We start from the raw sequence: 20516 nt of genomic DNA, 5'->3' as shown, positions 1-20516 counted from the left end.
CCCACATGCTTAACAGATTGTGTACACGAGGATCATTTTAGCCAATAATGAAACTGAATAAGGTCTATGGGTAAAACGTGGCAGCCATTCTGCACTAGAAACACTACACACTAATGTACTTAGGGGAAAATAAAGAGTAACTTATCCAGTTGAAATCAGAGGGGAATTAGATAGGCAGCATGTAAATAGCCTGAATCAGAATGTGGCCAGGACACCAGGACTAATTCTTCCAATTGTTGCTAAGAGTGCCAGGTGACCACAGATTTTGTATCTGAAAGAAGTACTGTCCAGTAGCCCTGTGTTCAGGGATTAGCCTGCTTGAGCCAGCTAGTGTGTGTGTAAAAATACCAATGAAGACAGCACAGCATGGGCTTCAGAATAGGCTAGTGAGTCGATATTCAGAGTCTATGCCAGGCTTGTACTACCCTGCATTGAAGCCTACGTTGCACTGTGTTCACTGTTATTGCCTGCACTAAGTGCATTCAAGCTACCTCAGAGAGATTTGCCCATTCAGTTTTTGCTGTGTAGACATATCCTAAGAGAAGACTATCACCTTCTCGGTTATCTTCACCAGGGGAAGTGATTATGCAGACATAATTTAATCCCTTTGTAAGTAAGTAAATAAATAAATAAATAAACATATGTATGTTACGAACGTGTTCTGTAACTGTTGTTCTTCAGGATGCATTGCCCATGTCCATTCCACTTCAGGTGCGTGCCCACCCAGTGCACAGTTGTCGGAGATTTTTCCCTCAGTGGTATTCTTTGGGACAGCATATGCACCCTCACCTGCCTCATATCACCAAAAAAAGGGGGCAGAGTTGCCCCCAACTCCTCTCTGTTGCTTTTTACCAAAAGACTCCAATGGAGAGCGGAAGAAGGGTACAGGTTGTGGAATGGATATATGCAACACATCTCGAAGAAAAACAGTTATTGCTAACAACAGGTTAGTAATCATTTTTCCTCCTCATGTGATTGCACATATCCTTTCAACTTCAGGTGACTTTCAAGCAGTTCGATCTGGAGCTGGGGGATTGGAGTCTCCCTGAATAATGATTGGAGGACCACACATCCAAATCTGGCATAATCTCTTGACTGCTGAGAGATGACATAATGTGAAGCAAAGGCATGCACTGATGACCAGCCAGCCTCTTTGCAGATATTACTTGTGGGTGAAATCTGCGCCACTGTGCAATGCAGAATTTGTGCAGAATTAATGTTCTATGAATAAATTCCTTTTTCCCTGCAGTACTGGCAATGCAGAGCTGCAGGCCACCACTAGGGGCCACTGGACCCGGAAGAGTCCAGCTCCCCAGCTTGCAAACAGACGCTGCCAGTGGGAGGGGGAGGAGGAGGAGCTGGAGGGTTCCTGGCAGCTGAAGTTCCCAGCACACCCTGAAAGGAGGCGGCATGTGCAGGAAACTCCATACAAGTCCGAGACCCAGCATCAGGCTGTTTCTCACTCTGGATCCCTGGGCTGGGGCGGGGGGGAGAGTGTCCGAGCCAGGGGGCCCTGTGACTGGGCTGTTGAGGAAGGGGGTACAGGTGTCTGGCCCCCCAGCTGGGCTCTGAGGGGGAGATAGGAAGAGGAACAGGAACTGTGGTGTCGTAGGGGTTTCTCTAGTTCTCTACCCCTGGGGGAATTTATTTGTTGTCTGTATTGTTACACACATAGCTGCTGACAGATATTTTGAAATAAATTACCCAAATAATTGAAACTGGCATGATTATATAGTGTTATTTTGACAAATGAAATTAGCAGAATTTTAAAATATTGTACACAGAATTTTTTATTTTTTCTGTCACAGGACTGGAGAAAAATGAGTGATTATCAACTGGCGGGTGGAAAGCCAAGATAGCTGCTAGATGGACCTTGATGGAACTAATGGCAAGACCTTGCTGTTACAGATATAACAAAAATAGTCCAGCACATGACAGACTGGAGTCCGGACTAGGGAAATGCCTTTTTGGTATGACCAAATGGAGAATCTTTTCCACTTTTCCAGGTAAGTAAACCCAGTAGAAGGCTTTCTACTGTTTAAAAGTACATCCTGAACCACCTTTGAACAAACCTCCTCCTTAGGAGTTAGCTCAGAGCATCCAGGAAGTCAGGTGAAGGGGGCAACCAGGATCCTGAGAGTTCAGGTATGTGTCCAGTGGTAGTGGCAAAGGGGCTCTGGGAGACATGGTCGGTAATGTGGAAAACCAATGTTGCCAAGGCCACACTGGAACTAGGCGTATGACTCGAGCGTGGTCCTGCTTGATTTTCATCAACACTCTAGACAGAATTGGAACTGGAGGAAAGGAGTGCAGGAGCTTGTCTGTTCAGGGCAACAGGGAAGCATCCATCTGAGACCTCAGACTGACCTGCTCAAGGGCAAAAGTGATGACACTTTCTGTTGATGGTTGTTGTAAACAGGTCTGTACGGGGAGTCTCCCCCAATTTGAAAATGAATCTGGCCTTGTCTGCGCAGATACACCATTAGTGGTGACTGGTGAAAGATCTGGTTAATCAGCCTGCAAGATTGTTTTGAACACCCAGAAGGTGAGAGGCCTTGAGATGGAGTGAACTGGAAATACAAGAGTCCCAAATCCACATTGCCTCCTGGCATAGCAGAGTCAAATGGGCCCCTCCTAGCCTGTTCACATAGAACATGGCTGCTGTATTGTCTGAGAGTATGATTTCTTCCCTTGATGTGGGGAAAGCAGGCTTGACAAGCCAACTGGACAGCCCTCAATTCTGACATTTATATGTACAGTTAAATCCTGAGCAGACCATAAATCTTGAGTCTACAGGAACCACAGCTGAGCCCCCAGGGTCAAAGCTTGTTGAGAAGGAGCAAACAGAACCCCACACACTCATCTGAAGTGTCTGTCCACCAATATAGAGAGGCCAAGATTTGAATGGGCACCAGGGCCGGTGCAACCATTTAGGCGAACTAGGAGGTTGCCTAGGCTGCCAAGATTTGGGGGCGCCAAAAAGCGGCGCCCCCCAATTTTTTTTTAAATGGTTGAGCAGCCGCTGCTGCTGGGACAGAGAGGGAGTCTGAGCTGCCAGCGGCAGCGGCCGCCAGCAGCCCAGGGCCCCCCCTGGCTCAGGGCGCCGCCCCAGCGGCCGGCAGCCTAGGGGGTCCCCTGGGTCAGCGCGCCGCCGCGGCAGCCGGCAGCCCAGGGCCCCCCAGGGGCAGGGCGCCGCCGGGGCAGCCGGCAGCCCAGGGGCTCCCCTGGGTCAGGGCGCCGCCGCGGCAGCCGGCAGCCCAGGGGCTCCCCTGGGTCAGCGCGCCGCCGCGGCAGCCGGCAGCCCAGGGGCTCCCCTGGGTCAGCGCGCCGCCGCGGCAGCCGGCAGCCCAGGGGCTCCCCTGGGTCAGCGCGCCGCCGCGGCAGCCGGCAGCCCAGGGGCTCCCCTGGGTCAGCGCGCCGCCGCGGCAGCCGGCAGCCCAGGGGCTCCCCTGGGTCAGCGCGCCGCCGCGGCAGCCGGCAGCCCAGGGGCTCCCCTGGGTCAGCGCGCCGCCGCGGCAGCCGGCAGCCCAGGGGCTCCCCTGGGTCAGCGCGCCGCCGCGGCAGCCGGCAGCCCAGGGGCTCCCCTGGGTCAGCGCGCCGCCGCGGCAGCCGGCAGCCCAGGGGTTCCCCTGGGTCAGCGCGCCGCCGCGGCAGCCGGCAGCCCAGGGGTTCCCCTGGGTCAGGGCGCCGCCGGGGCAGCTGGCAGCCCAGAAAGTCCCCTGGGTCAGCGCACCGCAGCGGTAGTGGGCAGCCCAGGGCCCCCCCGGGTCAGGACGCCGCCAGGGCAGCCGGCAGCCTAGGGGGTCCCCTGGGTCAGGGTGCCGCCGCAGCAGCCTGCAGCCCAGGGGTTCCCCTGGGTCAGCGCGCCGCAGCAGCAGCCTGCAGCCCAGGGGTTCCCCTGGGTCAGCGCACCGCAGCAGCAGCCTGCAGCCCAGGGGGTCCCCTGGGTCAGCGCGCCGCAGCAGCAGCCGGCAGCCCAGGGCCCCCCCTGGATCAGGGCGCCGCTGCGGCAGCCCAGAGGTTCGGGCTGCCTGCGGCGTGCTGACCCAGGGGAATCCCTGGGCTGCAGGCAAAGGCTCAGAATCCCTCTACCTCCCAGAGAGGGGCTCCAGCCTGTGCCATTTTTCTCGTTGCCAGCGGGAGCGCCGGCGGCTGGGCAAAGCTGCACAGCTCTGCTTAGGGCACGTGGCAGGAGCCCTGCGAGGGCAGCGCGACACCAGGACTTCTTGAGGAAAGCGGGGGCTGCCCCCTGGCTCAGCCTCCACGTCAGCCCCAGCGAGGGGCATGGAGAAGAAAAGAGCCTCAGTGGTGGTCTGGTGGAGTGGAGGAAGAAAGAGGACCCCGATGCTCATGTGTTGGGCAAGGTAAGCAAGTGCTTCCCCACAGCTTGGCCTCAGGTGCCTGTGCTCCTGCCCCCTTGGTCCTTGGCTGGTCCCTGCTGCTGCTCCCCTTGTGCCTGGATGGCTGGAGAGAAGAGCAGCCTGCAGAGCTGAGCTGCCCCAGTGCCCCCAGGCACCCCCCTGACCCCATCCCCCCCACAGCCCTGATCCCCAGCTCCGAGCCCAGTCCCTCTGTGCTGGAAACCCCCTGACCCCATCCTCCCCACAGCCCTGACCCCCAGCTCCAAGCCTAGTCCCTCTGAGCTGGAAACCCTCTCACCCCATTCCCCCCCACAGCCCTGACCCCCAGCTCCGAGCCCAGTCTCTCTGAGCTGGAAACCCCCGACCCCATCCTCCTCACAGCCCTGACCCCCAGCTGACAGATAGTGTCCCTAACACAGTTATTGCTCTTCGCATCCTCTTGACTCTCCCAGTTTCTGTGGCCAGTGGTGAGCGAAGCTTCTCAAAGCTCAAATTGATAAAAACATACATGCGAACATTAATGTTGCAACAATGACTTGTTGGGCTATCTACCTTGTTACTAGAACATGACATTGCTTACAGCATTGACTTGGAGGAACTTGTTTCTAAATTTGCTAAACTTAAAGCGCAGAAACATAAATTCTAAATTATAACATGTTACTCTGTGACTGTGTATTGTCTATAATGTATGTGATTTTTTTGGGGGGGGGGGGCACAAGATGGAAGTTTCGCCTAGGGCGCAAAATATGCTTGCACCGGTCCTGATGGGCACCTGAACCACCATGTCTAGGGGATGACGAATCAGAGAGTACACAGATAACAGCCACCCTTGCAGCTTCCGGAGACAGCCCTATGCCCCAGAAGTCTGAGGCAAGTGTGAACTGTCATGTTAAGATGGGCCTTCAGGTCTAATACAATGGTCAGCATCATCTGAAATCTTATCTGGGGAAGGAAGGCCTTGGCTTTGGCACTGCCCAAGACCACTCGTACAAAAGACAGGATTTATAGAGGTGACAGGATTAACTTCTTGTGCTGATAAGCAACTCCAGTGGAGTTTGAGTGGATGACAGACACGCCAGACAGTACCTATGACTTAGATTGGCCTGTCACCAACAAGTCGCCCAGATAGGGAAATATGTGAACTTCTGACTTCCTCAGAAATGCTACCACCACTGCCATGCACTTTGTGAACACCCATGGAGTTGAAGACAGGCCAGACAGCAGCACCGTAAACTGGCAGTGGCACCAATTTACCAAAAACCTGAGGATTTCCTGCGGCTTTGATGCACTGCCACATAGAAATATGCATCTTTTAATTCAAGGACAGCATACTAGTTTCCAGGATGGGGATAATGGAACTCAGTGCAGCCATGCAAAACTTTATTTTTTTCAGATGTTTGTTGAGCTGTCTTTATGGCTCCCAACTGGAGAAGAGGTTGCTTCTTCTCTCCTCATGAGAGTGATCTCTTAAAAGGGATGGGGAAGGAAGGTAGAAGCAAGGATAGAAAAAGACTGAATAGTGTATCCCAATTCTACTGTGCATATGACCCACTGGTCTGTAGTGATGTTGCACCAAACACTCAGGTAGTGAGATAACCAAATGGCAAACCGTGAAGTAGGAGAGGTTGGCAATCCAGAAACTTGTAGGCTGACCTCGACAAAACACATCAAAATATTTGCTTAGAACTCCCAGGCAGTCTAGATGAACAAGCATATATTGCAGAAGGAGAGAGCAGTCTTCTATAACATCTGCCCTTTTTCCTGGCCAAGTCTTTGTGATGAGATGTGAAAGAAGGATAACAATAAACCTACTAAGGACAAAACAGCTCCCTCCTTAGTGCAGATGTGTAAATGCCCAAAGATTGAGTGTCAACCTGAAGTCTTTTAGGCTATGCAGTTTGTCATTTGCCTGTTTAGAGAAGAGCGATGACTATTCAAAGGGCAGATCCTGTATCATCTGTGAAGACCTCTTAAGGAAGATCCAATGACTGGATTCATGGGCATCTGCATATATTGTAATGGACAATGCCATGGCTCTAGCCACAGAGCCAGCAGCATCCAAACGAACCAGAAGGGAGATTCTGGCCACTAATTTACCCTTATTCACCATGGTGAGAAATTCCTGCCTCACATCCTCTGGCCATTTGTCTTTAAATTTTAATATATTGTCCAGAGGCTAATGTCAGTGTCCCAGCAAAGACTGCTGATTACCAATCCTGGGCTGCAGACCTGCTGTTGAATAAAGTGTTCTATCAATGAGATCCACCTGGTTTGCATCCTTTCCTTTCGGGGTTGATGCCTGTTGACCCTGGCATTCTCTCTCATTGGAAGCTGAGCTCAACAACAACCCTGGAAAGGGGTGGGTGCAAAAATGTTCATATCTCTGTGAGAAGATATAATATCTGCACTCAGTCCTTTTTTCCAGGGGCGGAGGGGCGGAAGGCAGGGAAGTTTGAGTCTGCCACAGCATGTTAGTTGGCTCCAAGATAGCTTCATTATTTGGGAGTGCCAACCTAGATGGTTCCACAGAAGCTAAAATGTCAACCAGCCACTCAAACTTTTCTCCAGCCTCTCCCAGCTGGATATGTGGAGTGGAAGCCACCTGGTTAACAGGTCCTGATGAACCCTATAATCCCTAGGGGACAATGAGGCACATTCCAACACCACTGCCTCATCATGCAATGAAGAGGAGGAAGACAAAAACAACTGTGGTGGAGCCTCCATCAATTCCTCTAAAGGGAGATCCACCAGAATGGACCGATTTTCTCCTGCTCAGTACCAAGCCTGGTATCAGGAATGGTCTCCCATGGGACCTGGTGTGGTAAATCTTGGTGCCTACTCAAAGAAGCAGAGCAGAGAGAGTGTGGCAACAACATGGAGGCATACAGAAACCCTCACAAGATTCATAACAGCCACTGGTAAGGTCACAGAGCCCAATCTCTGCCTAGGCATGGGTCTCTGCTTGATGGCCAAGACAGAGCCTCCAGGGGATACCAACAATGATAGGCAGTAGAAGGGGAACAGTGATGTTTGTGGTGCAGGTATGACATGTAGGAACCAACCTCAGAATCCACATACGAAACCACCTCCTCCAACCAAGGAAGGGTTGTTCCTATCAGTGCTGAGGTTCCATGTCAGAAGCCTGGAGATCGTGGTTCTTGTGAGATAATGGCTGGCTTCCCTCTGGATGGTACCACATGAAGAGGCATGCAGGGAAATGGAGGCACTCATGGTATCATATGCTGGGATGATGACAATAAAGGTATCGTAGGTGCTAGTACTGGCCGAGAAGACTCTTGGACTGCCAGCAAAGCCTGCATAGAGAAATGCAGCAGATCCTGTGCTGTAACATAAGCCTCTGGAGTACACAGTATCAAGACAGTCTTCTGTACTGTTGAATCAGATGCAGCCACTTCAGAGTTGGTCTCAACAGAACTGGTGCTGGCATCAGAGTTGACAGAAGACTGCTTTGGAGGGTGCTTTGGCCTCGAGCAAACTCCGCTATCCTTGTCCATATGCTGGACTTCAGTGCTGGGTACCTCAATCTCCCAGATTCTGGTGCCTCTTCCTCAGTAATGGGGAGAGTGATCAGCCCCAAAACTCAGTCAAAACTGGGGGAGCATTTCTGATGGATGCAGATGTGCTCACACCCACTCCAATCAGGAAGGCTCCAAAGGTGGATGTACGGCCGCCTCCATCAAACAAAACTTAAGCCTGGCCTCCCTGTCTTTCTTGGTTTTTGGATTAAAATCCCAGCAAATTTGACACCAATCCCTGACGTGAGAGTCTCCTCGAGACACTTCAGGCAACTGGAGTGTGGGTCACTCACTGGCATCAGTTTTTTTCAGGAATGTCAGAGCTTGATGCCGGTGACCGAGGTATGCCCTGGCAGTGGGAACTGAAGTGTTTAAAAACACTTTAAAAGAAAACCTATTTCTATAACTAACAAACACTAAAACTAATCCAATTGTATACAAATATGAGGGAAAGATGTTGGAATATGATACTGCAATTAACCATCATAGCCAGTAAAACAGAACAAGGTGGGGTTGGGGGTGGATCTGCCCTTTGTACTTTTGTGTAGTGGTGTGAGGCAGCAGAGGGCGCATGTGCCACCACAGTGGGTACTGCTAAGAGAAAAATCTCTGACAACTGTGCACTGGACACACACACACACACACACACACACACACACACACACACACACACACACACACACACACACACACACACACACACACACACACACACACACACACACACACACACACACACACAAAGTGAATGGACATCTGCAATCACTCAAAGAAGAATGCAAACAAGGCCAAATCCGCACACTAGGTTCAACAGACTTAATCTTATACTAGACCACCACAAATTCCATTATCTTTTGATTTAGACAATTATAACTAATTTGATTAAATTTTCAGAACAGGTTGGACCTTATCTCTACTAAGCTGACTACTTCTTTCCATGATTACCTGCAAACTCTTCCTCATGGGAAGGTTATTACAGGGTTATATAGCCAATATTTTAATTCTTACAACTAGAAAGGTTTATACTAAATAGGTCATTTTTAAATTTTAATTCAAAACAAACAGCAAGTTCCATTCCTGAGTTTACAGAAAGTTATACAACCAATACTTACCAAAAGCATCTTTTCAGGCTAAAAATTTAAACATTTATTAAGCAATGTATCTAACTGAACATAAGAACTGCCATAATGGGTCAGACTAATGGTCCATCTAGCCCAGTAGCCTGTCTCCAAAACCAATAGCCTGTCTCCAGTACCAGAGCTGCAGTCAGAGCGTACAGAGCAGGGCAATTCTGGAGAGATCCACCTGTCTTTTCATCTCTGCTTCTGGCAGTCAGAGGTTTAGGATCACCCGAGCCTGGAGTTACATCCCTGACCATCTTGAGTAATAGCCACTGATGGACGTATCCTCCATGAACTTACCTACTTCTTTTTTTAACTCAGTTACACTTTTGGCCATCACAACATTCCATGACAATGAATTCCACAGGCTAACTGTGAGTTATTTACTTCCTCTTGTTTGTATTAAACCAAGGTCTGGTCCTGTGAGGAAAGGGACAGCCTGAGAGGCTTGAGAGACTTGTGCAAGAGTTTGGGGAGAACCAGGAGAGACAGTGGGAGGTACAGTGGGCCTTGCAGGCACAACTGGGGCAGCTGGCAGAGAAGCAGCAGGCCCTCGTGAAACTTCTGCAGAAGGAGTTCCAAAAAGACTGCCGAGACTGGTGGGAAAAGCCTAGTGCTGGGGCCAGAAGACCCAGGGCAGAGTGCGGGGCTTGTTATGCCTGTGGGTGGCGTGGACCTGTAAGGGTGGATTGTCCTTAGTGGGATGAGGGCAGGAAGCCTGACCCAGAACTGGAGAAGGGACAGGCCCCTACGAGAGGTCACCTGGCAAAGGAAGTCAGGAGGCAATGTAGGTGTTGAGCCTGTGGGTGGTGGGGGCATCTATAGAGGGAGTGCCCTGCCTCAAGGAGTCTGACCCAGGGCAGCCCAGGGACGGCTGTCCCAGAGAAGGACCAACTGCAGAAGCCGGGGCCCAGGGCAGCAAGGGGGCAGGAAGCCTGCTTTGGCTGCCACGAACGGGGCCACATAAAGAGGAACTGCCCCCTCAGAAGAGGGCAAACTCAAGTGGAAGGGCCTGAGGACCCAAAGGGATCAAGAACCAGCCAGGTAGCTGCTGCAGAGATGGCAGTAAACCTGCCCGAGAGCCATCCACGGGGGATGGCGGACAAAGAGACTGGGACAGAGTCACCAAGAGGCCGGGACCCAGATTGTTGTGGAGCAGGTCACAGTAGGAACCCAGACCCTGAAGGAAGAGGGCCTGGGGGATTCTGGCCTGTGTCCATGGCTGGAGGCTGCAGAGCAAGCCCGTTGGATGGCGGAGGCGGAGCTACAAAAAGCCCACTGGGAAAAAGAAGATCTGGCCCTAAAATTGAAGGACAATGAGGAGTGGTGAGTACGACTGGCGGGACATCTCCAGGTTGCACAGGCTCGAGGACCCCCTCTTCCCCCAGGTGTGGGATTGGGGAGGGAAAAGGAGGGGGAGGGTGTGGTGGGGGCAGTCACCGTGCACCAGCTCTGAAGAGGTTAAAATGGCCCTGGGAAAGGGCTGCCCCAGGGAGCCAATAGGGTAGGCTGATTGGAAAGGCAGCCACAGCTGGCCCTACAAAAGGGCTGTGAGCCAGGAGCTGAGTCAATCTCTCTCCAGCCTTTGAAGGAGAAGGACCTGGCTCCCTGGGAGCTCAGGCTACAGAGAATGGAACAGGCCTGAGGAAAGGCAGGAGGAGTTGGGGAGCTCCAGCCTGGTAAATCCCTAGGCTGCAGGCCTTGCTTAAAGGGCCAAAACCGGTCCTGGGGTTGCAGAGGCAGCAGCCCAGAGATAGGCAGAGGCAGCTGGTCTAACCTCCGAGCCAGTGATGAGTGGTCTTGACAGACTACAGTCTACCCCAGTGAACAGGGGCTAGACGGTGACTGGCCGTAGCTACTGAGGCATGGTGGGTGAGAGGGTTGGAGGTTCCCCTGGGAGGGGAGACCCAGAGCATGATGGGGTACTGCTGGGGCAGAACCCCAAGGTAAAGGGCACTGGGGTCCAGGAGGGACACAAGGGCCTGAGGCAGGTGAGACACCGGAGAGTAGGAGGCGTTCCATATGCTGGAGAGCTAAGTCCCAGGTTAACCAGCAGGAAGCGCTGCGCCAGTGAGACTCGTTTCACTACAGTTCCCTCCATGGAAAGTGATTTTCCATAGTCATACTGTGGTTGAGTATGCAATACTAACCTTTCCCTATAAAATCCAAATTACTGTAAATTACTACTGCCTAGTCTTATTCTTTGAGTCAAGTTTCCTTCTCTCAGGCAAAATTCTAATGCACATTGTTGGTATTCAACAAACAAATAATACTAATACTAATATCTATTTTCAATATTACCTAATATTACCAACATATCTGCCTCCACCCCTTATTTTTTGCTCATTTAATTCATCTTGTACATAGATCTGTTATAACTATAAATATGTGGTGTGTTTGTTTGTTTCCCAGTTGATACACAAAAGATGAAGAGTAATTCTTTAAATTATCTTTCAGACAGCAATAACATCATTAATTCTTTAGTGCTTCAGGAGTGGAGGTTGATTGAGGACATGCCTTTTTCCAGTAATGAATTATGGTTAGATCATCTAATGCCATGGAGTTTAGGAGAGAAAAAAATATTTCATGTAGTTCAGACTATGGGGGATGTGAACTGAAGAATGCACTGTATAACTATCCCGTGTGGATGTTGCTAGTGCAAACTGAAAAGTACCTAGTTCACATTAACATTATCCCATTTGAAGAGGGCTGTGCTAATAGAAATTAGGTACCTTTTAGTTTCCACCTGCAGTATCCACACAGCGCAGCACTTAGCACCCACCACAATTCACACCCCTGTAGTCTGAACTACGGGGCTGTGCAGACAAGCCCTGAGTTCCCTAAAGACAGCATGCTTTAGAAACATACATTTGCCATTCTTACAGGTTCACCAACTTTGTATACTTATCATAGAATCATAGAAGATTAGGAGACCTCAGGAGGTCATCTAGTCCAACCCCCTGCTCCAAGCCGGACCAACCCCAACTAAATCATCCTTGAGCTAAGAGGTAACATTATTGGTGGAGAGAGGCTATGCAGTAGTCACAGCAACATTCTATCATGATGTAGAGCATGACTCTACTTTCAAAATAAATGATGTAATTAAAGGTTAAGTAAATAGGGCTTTAAGTAAATGTTGATATCCAGTTCCAGTGGGTATCAACATATTGCTGATATATTCTTACCAACATTATATATATATTCAAGGAAATGCACATTGAAAACTCATCCATGAGGTGGCAAAGCAGCATAATATTATGGATCTATACAGGTTATTAAATGCAATCTCGACCATTATCCAACTTTTCCTTTCAGAAAGATTTGCTGTTCATATTATTTAAGTATATCGCTTCTTCAGATAATATTCTGAAAAGCAGTGGTATGTTTAACTTTTGTTAAACTATATTTCCATTTTTCTACCTCTACATATTTGCATATGCCATACATACTGTTCATCTCTGATTGTCTATCTCCATTGAAGTCTGCAATCTTCTTTCGCTTAGTCTCTGAAGTAAGGCTTCCTCCATCCCATTTGTGTAATTGAGCAGAAACAGGGACAACTGGAATTGGTGGTAGCTTCTCTCTCCAACTTGGACCATCTTGATCTATTAAAGTTCTTGTTATTCTGACGACAAAAACATACAAGATTTTTCATTTTTTTTCCTTTTTACAGCTTAACTTCAATTTTAAAAATATCACTGTCCTTCAGTTCTTCTAATAAAATTCTTCTGATAGGCCCGGTCTACACTAGCACGTACTTCCGTATAACTTTCGTTGGTCAGGGATGTGAATAAGCCACCTCCCGACTGATGTAAGTTACACCGACCTAAGTGCCAGTGTGGACAATGCCGGTGGATTTATTATGTGGATGGGAGAACTCTCTCCCTTTGGCATAGAACATCTTCGCCAGATGCACTACAGGGGTGCAACTGCACCGATGTAGCGCTTCTAGTGTAGACCTGCCCATAGTGCCCAATTTTAGTAGTATTGTCCTGAATTTTTACAAAAAGATCCTTAGGGTTTTTTTTCCCCTTAGAGTTTTTATGCTCTTTGTTGGTATTTATATGGGTCTTTTCAGCAAAGGAGAAACTCACTTAGGCCTGGCCAGTAAAGCATTTAAGCATGTGATTAAGTGTTTAGGTGGGTCAGAGCCTCAGCAAGTGGGTACTGAGAGTTCTCAGCCTCTTGCAGGATTGAGCCCTGACTCCTGCTTACTGTATAAACTAAAACTGAAAAGAAAACAATTTTTTTTTTGCTAATTTATCTCAAATGTGAAGTTAAAGGTATTGCTTGTGACAATATTATATACATGAGTTTCAGACACAAAATGTACTTTTTACAGCTGTTGATACCACGTTAAATACATATAATTACTTACTGCAATATTACTGCAACTCAAAGTATTTTAAGAACTTCCTGCACTGTAAGTCTCTAAGCATAAATTCATTATCCCCATTTAAAAATGTACAGAAAATACATTTAAAAAGGTCTCAACTTGACCCTTTTCTTATGAAAGTGTACTTTCAGTGCTCACAAACTGTAGGCAACTAGATTATTCCAAACCATAGAAGGCCCAAAATAAACCCGTTAAAGTCAATGGGAGTCACCGGATTGATCACAGTGGGTTCTAGATTAAGACCTAAATAAAGAAAACTAACCTATAAAAAACTTGACAACACTGCTATACATTTTATAGTATCTTTTAAAAAGAAAATATTAAATATTAATGAAAACTGATTAGAAAATTTTCTACATTGAGAAAAAAGATCAGGAAGAGCCTAGGAACCAATTCTTGAAGGAAAATTCGGCACTGTCCAGTAAATTATGCTATGTTCAAATTTTATTTCATAATCTTGCAATATGCAGCTGTATTACTCCCACCACTGATGCAAAAATATATTAATATTATATATGAAAAATCATTTTTAATTAAAAGAAACAATTGATATACATCTGAAAAGGATTCAACAATGTTGGATGCAACATTAAAAATGAGGCTGGAATGGAAGAAAGTAATCCAGATTCACATTTCCTGCCCTTGATTTTATTCTTTAAATGTTTACAGTACAGTATTTATAAACTGAAAGGCTTTTTAATATTACAGTATAACTACAGAAGATGAACAGTTAGGGCCCAATCCCAGTCTCCTCCCTCCCACAAGACCCTCAGAGGTCTACAAAAAGACTCTAAGAGGCTGTATGCAGTGCTGTTGCACCTGTGTTGGTCCCAGGATATCAGAGAAACAAGGTAAATGAGTCAGTATCTTTTATTGAACTATCTTCTCTTGGTGAGAGAGACAAGCTTTTGAGATTCCAGAGAGAGAGAAGGGATAGCTCAGTGGTTTGAGCATTGGCCTGCTAAACCCAGGGTTGTGAGTTCAATTCTTGAGGGGGGGCCAGTTAGGGATCAGGCCAAAAATCAGTACTTGGTCCTGCTAGTGGAGGCAGGGGGCTGGCCTTGATGACCTTTCAAGGTCCCTTCCAGTTCTAGGAGATAGGCTATCTCCATAAAAAAAAAAAACACTCTTCTTGAGAAATGTACTCAGTGTCACAGCTAAATACAAGGTGGAAAAGACAGTTACTCACCTTTGTAACTGTTGTTCTTCGAGATGTGTTGCTCATATCCATTCCAGTTAGGTGCGTGCACGTTCGTCAGAGATTTTTACCCTAGCAACACTCAGTGGGCCGACAGGGCGCCCCCTGGAGTGGCGCCGCTATGGTGCCGGATATATACCCCTGCCGGCCCCTCCGCTCCTCAGTTCCTTCTTGCCGGCTACTCCAACAGTGGGGAAGGAGAGCGGGTGTGGAATGGATATGAGCAACACATCTCGAAGAACAACAGTTACAAAGGTGAGTAACCGTCTTTTCTTCTTCGAGTGCTTGCTCATATATATCCATTCCAGTTAGGTGATTCCCAAGCCTTACCTAGGCGGTGGGGTCAGAGTGAGACGTTGCGGAATGTAAGACCGCTGAGCCAAAGGCGGCATCGGCTCTAGACTGCGCGACCAGTGCATAGTGAGATGCAAAAGTATGGACGGAAGACCTGGTGGCTGCGCGACATATTTCCTGGATGGGAACGTAGGCCAGGAAAGTGGCAGACGAGGCTTGAGCCCGAGTAGAGTGGGCGGTGAGATGGCCAGCTGGAACGCGGGCCAAGTCGTAGCATGTCCGGATACAGGACGTCACCCAGGATGAGAGTCTCTGGGAAGAGATAGGCATGCCTTTCATGCGCTCTGCGACCGCTACAAATAACTGAGGCGAGCGTCTGAAAGGTTTGGTCCTCTGGATGTAAAAGGTGAGGGCCCGGCGGACATCCAGGGTATGTAGCTGTAGTTCCCGGCGCGATGCATGCGGCTTCGGGAAGAAGACTGGTAGAAAAATGTCTTGATTGATGTGGAAGGCAGAGACCACCTTGGGAAGGAAAGCCAGGTGCAGTCACAGCTGTACCTTGTCCTTGTGGAATATCGTATATGGGGGATCTACCATCAAAGCACGAAGCTCCGATACTCGTCTGGCCAAGGTGATAGCGACGAGGAAGGCTGTCTTCCAGGATAGGTACAGCAGCGAGCATGTGGCTAACAGCTCAAAGGGAGGGCCCGTGAGCCTAGCTAATACAAGGTTGAGATCCTACGTAGGGGAAGGGCGCTTAACCTGAGGGTAGAGCCGCTCCAAGCCCTTAAGGAATCTGGAAACTATAGGGTGAGAGAAGGTCGAACTGCCAGATTCCCCAGGATGCAAGGTGGAAATAGCGGCCAGATGCTCCCTTATCGAAGAGAGCGCCAGGCCCTGCTCCTTGAGGTACCATAAGTAGTCCAAGATAATGGGGACCGATACACCTTCGGGAATAACGTTATGCTGGGCGCACCACTGGGAGAAGCGCTTCCACTTGGCGAGATATGTCGCCCACATGGAAGGCTTTCTGCTTCCCAGTAAGACCTGTTGCACCGGGGTGGAACAGAGCAACTCTGATTGGTTTAACCAGACAGCAGCCATGCTGTCAGGTGGAGGGACTGCAGGTCCGGGTGGTGAAGTCTGCCGAAGTCCTGTGTTATGAGGTCCGGGCAGAGTGGCAGAGGTATCGGTCCGCTAGAGATAGGTCGAGCAGCATGGTGTACCAGTGCTGCATCGGCCATGCCGGAGCGATCAGGATCAGCTGGGCCCTGTCCCTGCGGAGCTTGAGCAGGATTCTGTGGACTAGGGGAAAGGGTGGAAAGGCATAAAGTAGATGACCTTCCCAGGGAATTAGGAACGCGCCCGAGAGGGAGCCTGGGGAGCAAACCTGCAGGGAGCAGAACACCTGGCATTTCCTGTTCTCTCGGGAGGCAAAGAGGTCTCTCTGGGGAAAGCCCCACTTCCAGAATACTGAAAGGAGGATGTCCGGACAGATGGACCACTCATGGGACAAGAAGGACCTGCTCAGGTGATCCGCGAGAGAGTTCCGGACTCCCGGGAGAAAGGAGGCTACCAGGTCTATTGAGTGGGCTATGCAGAAGTCCCACAGTTGCATCGCCTCTTGACAAAGGGGGGAGGATCGCGTCCCTCCCTGCTTGTTTATGTAACACATGGCCATTGTGTTGTCTGTGAATACTGCAACACAACGGCCCTGTAGGTGATGCTGGAAGGTCTGGCACGCCAGTCGGACCGCTCTCAGTTTGCGGACATTGATGTGAAGCGCCAGCTCCTGAAAGGACCAAAGGCCTTGGGTGAGAAGGTGTCCTAAGTGAGCGCCCCAGCCGAGAGAGGAAGCGTCTGTTGTCAGGGACACAGGGCTGAGACGGATGGAACGGACGACCGGCACATACCAGGGAGGGCGTCAGCCACTAGTTGAGGGAGCCCAGAACACGTGATGGAACCGTGATTATCATGTCTATGGCATCCCTGCGTGGACGATAGACTGAGGCGAGCCAAGTCTGAAGAGGACGCATGCGCAGTCTCGCGTGCTTCGTAATGAAGGTGCACGCAGCCATGTGACTGAGGAGCCCGGGGCAGGTGCGGACAGAGGTTTTTGGGAAGTTTTGTAGTCGTTGTATAAGGGAGACTATAGCCTGAAACCATGGTGGGGGCAAGCTGGCTGTTGCAAGATTGGAGTCCAGCATGGCCCCCATGAATTCTATCCTCTGCGTAGGTAGCAGAATGGATTTGTCCAGATTGATTATCAGGCCTAGACTGGTGAATAGGGCCTTGATGACATTTACATGAGCGGTGACCTGAGCCTCGGAGGTCCCTCAAATAAGCCAGTCGTCGAGGTATGGGAAGACATGTATTCGACGACGGTGGAGGGAGGTGGCGACTACCGCCATATACTTCGTGAATACCCGAGGGGCCGAGGAGAGGCCAAAGGGAAGGACCGCAAATTGGTAATGTTGACGATTCACCACAAAGCGTAGGTATCGTCTGTGCGGAGGGTAAATCGCAATGTGGAAATACGCGTCCTTCATGTCGAGAGCAGCGTACCAATCTCCGGGATCCAGGGAAGGGATGATGGTTCCCAGAGATACCATGCGGAACTTGAACTTTCTCATGAATTTGTTCAGTCCTCGCAGGTCCAGGATAGGCCGGAGGCCCCCTTTTGCTTTGGGAATTAGGAAATACCTGGAATAGAACCCCTTGCCTCTTAATTCCTCCGGAACCTCCTCTATAGCTCCCATCGCAAGGAGCCTCAAAACCTCCTGCAGAAGGAGTTGCTCGTGAGAGGGGTCCCTGAGGAGGGAGGGTGGGAAGGTGGGGTTGAAACAAACTGAAGACGGTAGCCACATTCCACCGTGCGGAGGACCCAACGGTCCGAAGTCAGCTGGGACCATGCAGGGAGGAATGCAGCAAGGCGGTTGGCGAACTGAAAAGGATCCTGGGAGGTCACTGGTACAGTGCTCTCGGGTGCACCCTCAAAAGTTTGGCTTCGGTCCCGCCGGTGGCTTGGTGTGACCGGAATTGTTACCCCCGAGGTCCAGACTGTCGCCTGCGAGAGGTCCAACCTCGCCTTCTGGGCGAGGCGGGGGGTAGGTGCGCTGAGGTTGTGACCGGAAAGATCGTCTTTGAGTCTGCGGCGTATGCATTCCCAGCGAACGCATAATTACATGATTGTCCTTCAGACTCTGTAGCCGAGGGTCCGTCTTCTGGGAGAAGAGGCCCTGGCCACCAAAAGGTAGGTCCTGTATAGTGTACTGAAATTCAGCTGGCAGGCCTGACACTTGCAGCCATGATATACGCCGCATGGCAATTCCATAGGCGACAGTTCTAGCTGCCGAATCGGCGGCATCCAGCAAGGCCTGGAGGGAGGTCTGCGCAACTTTTTTCCCTTCCTCCAGGAGAGCTGTGAATTCCTGGCAGGAGTCCTGCGGGATGAGCTCTGCAAACTTCCCTATTGCCTCCCAGGTGTTGTAGCTGTACCTACTCAGGAGGGCTTGCTGGTTTGCCACCCTGAGTTGGAGGCCTCCTGCGGAATAGATCTTTCTCCCCAACAAATCCATTCGCCTGGCCTCCCTTGATTTAGGAGCAGGGGCTTGCTGGCCATGGCGCTCCTGTTCATTGATGGATTGAACAACCAATGAACAAGGAGGGGGATGTATATACAGGTACTTGTACACTTTGGAGGGTACCATGTATTTACGTTCGACTCCTCTGGCTGTGGGCAGTATGGATGCCGGGGATTGCCAGATGGTATCCGCTCTAGCCTGGATCGAGCAGATGAAGGGGAGAGCCATCCTGGTTGGAGCCTCCGCTGACAGTATACTGACAACTGGGTCATCCACCTCAGGAACTTCCTCTACGGGCAAGTTGATATTGAGGGCGACGCGGCGCAGAAGGTCCTGGTGTGACCTGAGGTCGATTGGGGGCGGTCTAGATGTAGACGTCCCCGCCACCGCTTCATCCGGGGAAGAAGAGGATGAAACCCCGGGGACAAGCGGGTCTTGGATCGACTCCTGGTCTTGGGGGATGTCCTGAGGCGGCGGATCTTGTGGGTCTGGTACGTGGGCTGGCGGTTCCTCCATACCCGCCGGGGGAGGTCTGCTCACCATGGTCTCTGGCGCCCGATGCTCAGAAGGGCCGGAGCGCGGTGGTATATGTGGATCACCTTGGGTTTGGTGGTAGGCCCAAGGTGTCCAAAAGGGCCACTGATGAGATCTCTGGTGGTTATCCGAATCCCCATATGATGCAGTGTCTGCATGGGAGGAGATCGACGTATGACGAGACGGCCACAGGGGGGCGGAGACCGTTTGATATGGGTCTCTGCGTCCACTCGAACCATCCCTACACGGTGCTGGAGAACGGTACCGAGAGTCGTGACGGTGCCGGGAGTGGGACCAGGACCTGCGACCAGCGCAGTGCCGGGAGGTCGACCGGTGCCTGGAATCGCCGTGCCGAGAGCGGTTGCGAGAGGTACGGTGCCGCAAGAGGTGCCGAGATCTGAAGCGGTGCCAATAGTATCTGGATGGCGACTGGGACCTCAAATGGTGCCGCGAGTACGACCGGTACCTCGATGGGGAACGGTACCGGGACTGCGAGCGGCCGCGGGACCGATGACAGGTGGAGATGGACATAGGAGACGGAAGTGTGGAGAGTCTCTGGGTTAGGCTAAAAGGGGTAAAAAACACAGGTGATGTCGTGCTGGGAGTCTACTACAGGCCACCTAATCAGGTGGAAGAGGTGGATGAGGCTTTTTTCAAACAACTAACAAAATCATCCAAAGCCCAAGATTTGGTGGTGATGGGGGACTTCAACTATCCAGATATATGTTGGGAAAATAACACCGCGGGGCACAGACTATCCAATAAGTTCCTGGACTGCATAGCAGACAACTTTTTATTTCAGAAAGTTGAAAAAGCTACTAGGGGGGAAGCTGTTCTAGACTTGATTTTAACAAATAGGGAGGAACTTGTTGAGAATTTGAAAGTAGAAGGAAGCTTGGGTGAAAGTGATCACGAAATCATAGAATTTGCAATTCTAAGGAAGGGTAGAAGGGAGTACAGCAGAATAGAGACAATGGATTTCAGGAAGGCGGATTTTGGTAAGCTCAGAGAGCTGATAGGTAAGGTCCCATGGGAATTAAGACTGAGGGGAAAAACAACTGAGGAAAGTTGGCAGTTTTTCAAAGGGACACTATTAAGGGCCCAAAAGCAAGTTATTCCAATGGTTAGGAAAGATAGAAAATGTGGCAAAAGACCACCTTGGCTTACCCTTGAGATCTTGCGTGACCTACAAAATAAAAAGGCGTCATATAAAAAATGGAAACTAGGTCAGATCACGAAAGATGAATATAGGCAAATAACACAGGAATGCAGAGGCAAGATTAGAAAAGCAAAGGCACAGAATGAACTCAAACTAGCTATGGGAATAAAGGGAAACAAGAAGACTTTTTATCAATACATTAGAAGCAAGAGGAAGACTAAGGACAGGGTAGGCCCACTGCTCAATGAGGAGGGGGAAACAGTAACGGGAGACTTGGAAATGGCAGAGATGCTTAATGACTTCTTTGTTTCAGTCTTCACTGAGAAGTCTGAA

At 50.1% G+C, this 20516-nt stretch overlaps 1 protein-coding gene across 3 annotated transcripts in view; it reads right to left on the bottom strand.

The window, feature by feature from the left end:
- SPAG1 (sperm associated antigen 1) overlaps positions 1 to 20516 on the bottom strand; it is a 72366-nt gene that overhangs the window by 8894 nt on the left and 42956 nt on the right. For all 3 annotated transcript variants that reach the window (XM_050940704.1, XM_050940703.1, XM_050940705.1), the window contains one exon: positions 12468 to 12643. In XM_050940704.1, the coding sequence (XP_050796661.1) occupies positions 12468 to 12643 (176 nt within the window). The remainder of the gene's footprint in view (positions 1 to 12467; positions 12644 to 20516) is intronic.

The sequence above is a fragment of the Gopherus flavomarginatus genome, chromosome 2 (assembly GCF_025201925.1).
Source record: "Gopherus flavomarginatus isolate rGopFla2 chromosome 2, rGopFla2.mat.asm, whole genome shotgun sequence".
Taxonomy (NCBI): Eukaryota; Metazoa; Chordata; order Testudines; family Testudinidae; genus Gopherus; species Gopherus flavomarginatus.
Note: the sequence above shows the minus strand (reverse complement) of the source record. Positions and strands in the feature narration are given on the sequence as shown.